The 9,882-nt window shown below is 41.1% G+C and overlaps 1 protein-coding gene across 1 annotated transcript in view; it reads left to right on the top strand.

Annotated features, from left to right (window-relative positions):
• Window positions 1-7,698: 7,698 nt before the first annotated feature.
• asb15b (ankyrin repeat and SOCS box containing 15b) overlaps window positions 7,699-9,882 on the top strand; it is a gene marked incomplete at its 5' end in the record, with an annotated part of 46,439 nt that continues 44,255 nt past the window's right edge. The window contains one exon of the mRNA XM_080420605.1: window positions 7,699-7,876. Coding sequence (XP_080276731.1) covers window positions 7,699-7,876 — 178 coding nt within the window. The remainder of the gene's footprint in view (window positions 7,877-9,882) is intronic.

Genomic DNA, 9,882 nt, shown 5'->3' with positions numbered 1-9,882 from the left:
TGTCCCTCTAACTCTGTACAGTAGTGTAACTTAAAGATGAGGCAGGAATCTGCCGCTCTCCCTCTCTCTCACTCTCTCCCTTTCCCTCTATTTCTCTCTCTCTCTCTCTCTCTCCAGACAGATGAGTGGAAGTCTTTGACGTGGTGCAGGAGCCGCCTACAGGCCTAGTCATTATCTCACTCTGTGTAGATGTGTGTGTGTGTGTGTGTGTACGTCTTTCTCTCAGTCAGTCACTCTCTCTCTGTCTCTCACACTCACACACACACTGACGAAGAAAGAGCGAAACAGAGGACAGAGTCATAGTGACATTGGTCAGAGTTTTCTCATAAACACCTACACATAAGGCGTATTCACCAAACAGATAAAGGATGGTTGTTCTGCTAAAAGGAATATTTCCCTTAAAACATGCCATGGCTCATGGGTCTCCTGGTGGCTCAGCCAGTCAGTGCCGTGACCAATACGCTCCTTGTGAGTTGCGAGGACCTGAGTTTGAATCTGACTCCCCTCTCTCTGCCCTCATTTACCTGTTTCTCTACACTACATTTAAATAAAGCAATAAAAATTAAGGGGGGTGTTGGGTGTACATGGCTGTTGTCTATTGGATTAATTTTCATTTTAATGAAGTAAAAAAAGAGCGAATCTCATCCCACCTCAAATAAATCATCTCATGGAAGGAGAGGCTGAGACAGAGCGAGACAGGGAGAGTATGGAGAGAGTGTGTGTGTGTGTGTGTGTGTGTGTGTGTGTGTGTGTGTGTGTGTGTGTGTGTGTGTGTGTGTGTGTGTGTGTGTGCGTGCGTGCGTGCGTGCGTGCGTGCGTGCGTGCGTGCGTGCGTGCGTGCGTGCGTGCGTGTATGTGTGTATGTGTATGTGTGTGTTTACAACAGCTCCAACATAGTAAGTTTCAATAGGATAAAAGGATCTCTTTGTCGTCTGTTCAATTAATTATGTTTTGTTTTCTAGTTGGCACCATATTGGTCTGTACCGCCGGGTTCATCTGAGGAAGCATTGGGTAAGCGTTTACTGGATTGATATAGTCCCTGATTGGCTAAGTGCCAGCCAATAGATGATATCAAATAAAACATTTAAATAAAGTTCCAGTAGATGAGTTATTTGCTTTGTAACTGAAGTGTCTGACTTAGTTGAATGTAGGTTTGTGCTCAGGGTTTTCCGCTGAGCAATCATTGGTTGAGGCTTTTTAATTAATTGCAGCCTTTGCTCTGATTGGCCGTGTGCCTGCGGTTCTAGGTACTCTAAGGACCACATGAACCCTAGCGTCCCTATTCTGGGGAGAACATTCGCCAAAAATAGCAGATCTACAAGCTCTGTAGATCGTTATGAACGTTATGCGCCAGTAGATATAGGCTATTTTCGCCGAAGATATTTCACGTAGAGGGAAAAAAGAAGCGGACCTAGTGTGGAGCAATGTGGGACCCCCAGGTCAACGAAGGGTTTAAGTAGTTAAAAAACCAACAACTGAATTTCTCTCCGTGGATCAATAAAGGTTTTCAGATTTCAGATTAATGGTCTGTACACACTGGGAGTGTTTATTTTGTGTGGTTAATTGTCTCCGCCAGGCCGAAAGGCATGGCGAGAGAGTATGTTTTTGCCCCTGTCCGTCCGTCCGTCCGTCCGTCCGTCCGTCCGTCCGTGTGTCCGTCCGTCCGTCCGTGTGTGTGTCCTGTCTGTGTGTTAGCACCAAATCTCTGGCACCGTTGGCCCGGTCGCTGCGAAACTGTGCACACACACTCCCTGGATGCCAATTCAGAACCTCTGCCTCAAATTTTTACTTGTAACAAAATACTCTGTTACAAGTAAAAGTCCAGAATTCAAAATTTACTTGAGTAAAAGTACAAAAGTATTGGCATCAAAATGTACTTAAAGTACCAAGAGTAAAAGTAGGCTAAAATATTTGAAAATAGCAGATCTACAAGCGATGCGACGCGTTGTGAGCTTGTAGATCGGCTATTTTCAAATAGCCTAGGTATACAATAGGGATAAAGTGGTTAATGTATGTTTATAATATCATAATTTATGAAAAGTAACTTGTAACTAAAGTTGTCAAATAATTGTAGTGGAGTAAAAGTACAATATTTGCCTCTGAGATGTAGTGGAGTAGAAGTACTGGAAAAGTATTGGAAATTGGAAATACTACAAATACCTCAACATTTTACTTAAGTACAGTACTTAAGTAAATGTAATTAGTTACTTTCCACCACTGTCAAACGGTGAACGCTTCTTTTCAATTCTCAATTCTCTCTAGTCCACAAATAGAGATGTCGTGCTGTTGAATCTTTTTTTGATTCCTGTTCCAAGTTCCTCATACCAGTCGGGAACACAGCAAATTAGGTTTGACCCAATTTTGGGGGACGAAAGGGGGTTTCAAGCTGAGCCTAGCTGCGATAATTAACTCTGCTTAGTGCTTTATCGTTGTCTCCAATTGCTGTCTCCAGTGTCATGTCGTTGTAAAACCGTTCGTTTACCATGTGCACGTCATCTGTGTTGGATCACACACAGTGGTGTAAAGTAACTTTACTTGAGTGTTTCCAATTTCCAATACTTTTACTTGTACTCCACTACATCTCAGAGGCAAATATTGTACTTTTACTCCACTACATTTACTTGAAAACTTTTTGAATTCTGGACTTTTACTTGTAACAGAGTATTTTTATATTGCAGTATTGGTACTTTTACTTAGTAGAGAATTTGAGTACTTTTTCCACCACTGCATTCAACTAAGTCAGTCTCTTCATTTAGAAAGCAAAGAACTCATCGACTTAAACTGTACTTGTTTTTGTATTTGATCTCATTCCCATCTATTGGCCAATCGATTGATCCTACAAATTAATTTGTGATAGCAGCACCACAGAAACACAGGACAGATACAGGTGTCCATAAGGACATTTAAGGTCTGGCCTCACCGTCTGTACTGGGACTGGCCAGCTGTGTGTAATCCAGTGACTTCACTGACTGCATGCCCTGCGTGTGTGTGTGTGTGTGTGTGTGTGTGTGTGTGTGTGTGTGTGTGTGTGTGTGTGTGTGTGTGTGTGTGTGTGTGTGTGTGTGTGTGTGTGTGTTTGTTTATGCATGTATCTATGATACACACACGACTCACATGAGTTTATGTCTCCCTACTTGTGTCCCACCTCAAAGAAATCATCTCATGGAAGGAGAGACTGAGACAGGGAGAGTATGGAGTGTGTGCGTGTGTGTGTGTGTGTGTGTGTGTGTGTGTGTGTGTGTGTGTGTGTGTGTGTGTGTGTGTGTGTGTGTGTGTGTGTGTGTGTGTGTGTGTGTGTGTGTGTGTGTGCGCGTGTGTCAGTGCGTTCACTGCCAATGACCGAGATCTCCGTCATTTCACACAGAACCAGTATTACTGCAATGACCACCAGTGCAGTCAAGAATTCAGAATGTTTTGATGTATTATTGTGTTACTGTATGTGTGTTTGTATATAAAGTGGTGATGCCAAAAGTATTGGTATCAAAATATACTTAAAGGTAGGGTCAGTGATATTTTTTTAAAACAAAAAAGTATTTTGTTAAAAGGTTAAAGCACTATATTCTGATAGTAATCATTGCTATAGAGTGTTTGTTCAGTAACAGGAGTCTCCCCGTCTCTCCAGCTCTTTAATAAACAGAAAATACATTTTCCGGTAGGTGTCAAAATCTCAGCCAATCAGGAGAAAGTACCCATTTTTAAGCTTCATTTTTTATAGTGTTCCAGTTCCAATTTTGCCTGCTCATTTCTTAGTGTCATCACTTCCAATTTCACTTGTTTAATCTGTATCCTGATTGAGTTCTCTATCCTGATTGGATAAAATTGGAAATGAAACTGAAACTGAAACGAGGAGACTCCTTTTACTGAACAAACACTCTAGTCTATAGCAATGAGTACTATCAGAATATAGAGCTATTTAACACTTATTTTAACCAAAGAAAATCACTTACCCTACCTTTAAACTACCCAAGTAAAAGTATTAGCGTGTCACAATGCACGTTGTCAGCTTGTAGGTCGGCTATTTTTGAATAGCCAAGTATTCTCAGTCTACATGCACGACCAAAACGTTGTTAGTATATTCTCTTGAAACGTTCAAGTGGCTGTGTGTGGGTATTACTCCTTCTTTGATCTTCAACTGTTTGTCGTGTAACCAGGGTCTCCTGCTTAAGTACTGACATTTTTACCACAGACCTATTAGAGCCTGCATGCTTGCTCTCTGGGGAGAACATGAATGCTCAGAAACAGTGTCAAAGGTTGTGTCCAACTTATATAAACTTTCATTTCAGACACCATGGGTCCATATAAAAACAGAGCTACAAAACAGACAACAACGAAAGTGAAATATCACATAAATAGCCTGAGAACCAGACTGTTTTCATGAATTAACCCATTGAGACCTGAAGCCGATTCTACATGTCTCCTAAATCTCAACAGTATTTTGAAAAACGTATGTTTCTATATCAGTGGTGCTCAATCTTTTTCATGTCAAGGACCCCCAAAATTATATGTATTTGGCCGCGGACCCCATCAAAATATTTTGTTCCAGGGACCGCCAGAAGCAAAGATTTCAGTTAAAAATGTTTGCTTTAAAAATATATATATTCAAAGATTTGCACACATTTTCACGATTTTTCAAAAATAGCAGATCTACAAGCTCAAGATCTACAAGCTCATAGCGCGGCACCGAGTACCGCGCTATGAGCTTGTATATCTGCTATTTTTGAATAGCCAAAGTGTAAAATAATGCTTTTTAGCTCAAATCAAAAAATGACACAGTTCCAGGTCTTAATGGGTTAAAAACATATAAGCATTGCCTTCAGTGTTTCCAGAAACACGAGGAATACCTTGTATCACTCCGTGTGATCCCTGTTAAGGCCATAATTAATATATTCTTTGACTCCAACAGTCTACACATAAATGTAAACATGAAATTCCTCAATACAGCATGAAAGGTGGGTACATTACTGGTCACAAACATTTCACTTGCACTAGTCCATCTTGGAAGTTTCAGGAATATTCTAAAAGCATCATTATATGCCACCTGAAGTTTTTTAATTTTTGCACTGCTATAACGGCACCACAAGTGGGCTGTATATAGAGGAGTGCAACATGTTTTAAAAAGTGATACTTTAACATTGTCTGTACACATGTGAAATTTTCGTGCCAGCATGTTGCCTTGCCCATATAGTTTACAACACTGGCGCTACACATCATCGTCATCACAGAGATCATCCCTGATTATGTGACCCAGGTATTTAAACTTTTTCACAACCTCTAATACTTCACCTGCCAATGAGAAAGAGGGAACGGTGAGCTTCTGATCGTCCTTAGTTCTAGAGATCATAACCACACTCTTGAGTTGAACTTTATATCAAACAACTTTCCGTATTCTGAGCATATACTGAGTAGCTGCTGTAGGCCAGCACTGTAAGGAGACAGTGCAACTAAATCATCAGCATAAATCATATGATTGATAAGGTTATCCCCCACCATGCAACCAGTTTTACACCCATTTAACTGTATAGATAAATCATTCATATATAAATTGAAGAGTACTGGCGAGAGAATTCCGCCCTGGCGTACTCCATTGGACACTAGAAAAGGTGTGGACGTACTCATTCCCCACCTAGCTTGCATGGTTTGGTGAGAATACCAGAACTGCAAGATCCTTATTAAATACAAGGGGACACCTCGCTCTTGTAACTTTAAAAATCACACCCAGTGTGAAGTGGGCGGTGTGGTCATCACAGTGGTCATCATAGTGATGGAAGCTCACTTAAAAAAAAATGATTTTTTTGAAGTGCATAATCCTATTTATAGGTTATTAATGTCATCATGTGTCTCGCTAGCCAATCACAGTGCTGAATAGAGTCAGCCAATAGAGTCAGCCAATCACAATACAGCTAGGGGTGTACTAAAGAGCCAATCACAGTACAGCTAATGAGGTGTCCCAACCCCACTTATAGGGGCGGCTACACCGCCCAAAAATCACACCCAGTGTGAAGTGAGCGGTGTTATTTAGAAACAACAGTGGTCATCACAGTGATGGAAGCTCACTTCAAAAATTATATTTTTTTAAGTGCGTGGTGCTATTTATAGGTTATTAGTTTCATCATGCGTCTCGCTAGCCAATCAAAGCAAAGGGTCTGAATAGAGTCAGCCAATCACGGTACAGCGAAAAGGGTGTGAATAGTCAGCCAATCACAGTACAGGGAAAGACACATTTTCACGACGGTCTTTTCACGACGGTCCCAAACCCACTTATACGAGCGGCTACACCGCTCAACTACACCGCTCAAAAACAGTTTACCATGATTGATGCGATCAAAAGCCCGAGAGGCATCAAGGAAACACATAAATATGGTACTATTAGACCTTCTGTACTGACTGACAATTTCCTTCAGTGAATAAATACATAAATCAGTGCCATGTTTTTTCTTAAAACCAAATTGTTTGTCAGTTGTTTCTATATATTCATTGAGCCTTTCCATAAGGATACATTCTAGTACCTTGGACAAGATGCTCGCCAGTGCAATAGGTCTATAATTGTCTATGCTAGTTAGCTTACCAGTTTTGTTTTTGACAACAGGCACTAACAGGACAGATAACATGGATTCAGGCAGTATGCCATGCATCAACAACCCTGAAAAACACATAGCAAACAAGCAGCACTGAAACTCTATGGCTAGCATGCTTCAGATGTTCTGCTGTTATCTGATCATGACCACATGCTTTGTTAAAAGCCAATTTATCAATGGCATAGCTCACCTCATCAGATCTGATAATCACACCATCACTGTGGGAAACCTCACCAACATTAAAAACCTCACTCTTGACGCAGTTAAAAATGTTTTGTCTTCTCCACAGCTCAGCAATATTTTCGGACCCAGTAATGCCATCTATACTAGAAGGCATTGGCATCTTACTGTTATTAACCACCTTCACTTCCTTCCAAAATTATTTTTTTGTAGCTTTTTGGCCATAGAGTTTGCCCTCATGGCATGCTCATTTATTTTAATATAGCGTACAGCATATTTAAACCCAGCATTTGCATGCTTCTTGTGGTCACACTCAGGGCCATGCCTAGGTTTTCCTGCTAAACCCAACATTTAAAGGCTTCTTTAGCCTCTACATGTAGCTCATGAACATAGACATTTCATCCAGGTCTCAGATTATGTTGTTTACTCCTTTTTCTTTTAAAAGGTTTGCTTCCATTAACTAAACATTGTACTATCATGTCATACATTTTACACAGGTCACTATAATGTCTATCATTCTTAGAGTTAATGTTTCCACATGTAGTAGCCTCAACAGGTAAATCAATATTACTTAAGTATACATCAGTCAGTGACTTGTAATGTTGTAAGACATCTTCTGTGAGGATTGCCCAGTCTAATTTATCAGTAAATGTCTCAATAAAAGAGCAGGGAGACCAAATACAACCACCCCCAATGTATTGTAAGTTATATTGTATCAACATACTCTACCATACAGATTGGACAAAATAACATTTTATTCACACAAAGAAAACGAATACACAATAGAGCTTTTTAAGTACTAAATGTGTACTTTGTTTTACGCCATTGTATATGCACAGCAGGGCTCACCGCATTTCAACACAGTGAGGGTGCAGTCAGTCACCGAGGGGGAAAAAAGGGATCCTTCTGCGCCAGCGGCCAGAGTGAAACGGTGCAAGCATGCATGGCTGCGTGTGAGTTACCGCAGGTCAGCTCTAAATATAACCCCGGCTGCATGCTGTGCAGGGCTCGCTGTGCTGCACTGCACAACACAAACACAACAGTTAGCTCTATAGCTGCCTGCAGGCTGGAGAGAGAGTTGAAAGACACAAGCTCTGAGGAGACCGGAGACAGGGCAACAGGTGAGACAGTGCAGAACCTTCTCATAACCTTCTCATACGTTTAATGTGCAACGCAAGCATGCATTACTAACGACTCGTCAAGTGCTACTGGTATGAATCAGAGCCTTTTTATTGTATGAATGATTATATAAACGGGGTTGGATTTGTTGTACGACAAATAGATAAAATAGCCAATCTACAAGCCGATCCACAAGCCAAAATATGGACACCAGATATGTGGTCAACATACATTTTTTAATCGTGATAATATCAAACATAAATAGCAAAGATATCAGAGAAACTTTTTAATGTCAAGGTCGGACCCCGAATTAATATGTATGTATTTGGTTGCAGACCCCCAGCTGGAAATATTTTGTGCCAGGGACCCCCATACAAGATTTGTGTTGTCATTTTTTCAAGTAGATCTACAAGCTCCCTATGCTGTGAGCTTAGTCACAAGTTTCCTATACAGTCCTATATAGTCATAACCGTCCTATATGGCCCTTTGACCATGGCCCCTCTTACCTGGCCGTAATAGTTTATTGTTTATTGTTTAAGGCCGGTACGCACTACACAACTTTTTATTGTCTTTAACAACATACTGGACCATGTCAGGCTATGCGATTATAGAGCAATAAATCCTTGCCGTTTCTTTGTCGGGAGACTGGCAGCACTACAAGATCAATCATCTCTGTGACTGACGTTGCGCAAGATCGGGGAAGCGGTCAGAAATATTGTGCATCATAATCATAATATGCATATCATAGAATCATTCAAAAGCGCACCGCTGCTGATGAATTATTTATTTATTTTGCGCTCCGTAGCTACTAAACTGGGTTTCCATCAACCAGTAGTCTAGGCTATGCGCAGTTTCCGAGAGGAAACAATCTGCAGCTCTTATCCCGCAGCACCACATTCCTCCTCTAAAAACTTGTCACTGGCGTTGAGCTTGCATGTGTCAGTAGTAGCCTACTTCAGCACAGTAGCCTACACACTGGGGGCTGGTCAACTTCATCATTTGGCAGGTGAATCCATAGTAACTAGAAAAGGTGCTCCTCGGAGCACAGGTCTCCGCCAGGTCAGGTAGGCTATTGTGGCCTCCTGGTGGCGCTATAATAGGCCAAAGTGAAAAGGGTGCCATTTCTTCTTAGGCCTTGCATGGCAATCGGACACTGCATTCATGATTTGAGGCATTTTGTTCCAAAAATTTGTTTTGCTAAATTAGACCTGCTGGTGGCGCTATAACAGGCCAATGTTGAAAGGGTGAATGTGCGTGCAAAGTTTGACCGCAATCGGATGCTGCGTTCATGATTTGCGGCATTTTGTTCAAAACAAGCCACTACTGCAAACTTTAGATGTCAATCTTAGCCAATCAGGATGGAATATGAAAAATCAAACACATCCGTCTTGATCACATGACTATAGAGATCATGTGAACCGATTTGCGTGAAATTTGGATAAAATCGGATGGAGTAATATAAAAAAATGTTTTACATAAGTCGGCCTCCTGGTGGCGCTATAAAAGGCAGATGTGAAAAATGCAGGGCAAAGGTTTTTCCTTGACCTCTAAGGAGTGCGCTTACAAAGTTTTACACAGATCGGTGCAGTTATAGGTAAAAACACGAATCGATCTGTTATAGCGCCACCATGAGGCTGATTTGAAAATGTTCAAGTGGCATTTCTTCCTCAATATAGTGGAGATATGCATGCAAAATGTCAAGGAAATTGCATGCTGTGTTCATGATTTGAGGCATTTTGTTCAAAACGGAGCACTCCTGCAAACTTTGGAAGCCATTTTTAGCCAATCAGGATGGAATATGAAAAATCTGAAAGACCTGTTTCGTTTAATGACTATAGAGATACTGTGTACCGATTTGCGGGATTTTTGAACAAAATCTGTAGGAGTACTGTCAAAAAATAGGTTTTGGACAAATCGACCTCCTGGTGGCGCTATAAAAGGCCCATGTGAAAAATGTGGGGCAGAGGTTCTGCTGTGGCATCCAGGGAGTGTGTGTGCACAGTTTCAC

Source organism: Gymnoscopelus braueri, assembly GCF_963280865.1.
Source record: "Gymnoscopelus braueri genome assembly, chromosome: 23".
NCBI classification, from domain to species: domain Eukaryota; kingdom Metazoa; phylum Chordata; class Actinopteri; order Myctophiformes; family Myctophidae; genus Gymnoscopelus; species Gymnoscopelus braueri.
Note: the sequence above shows the minus strand (reverse complement) of the source record. Positions and strands in the feature narration are given on the sequence as shown.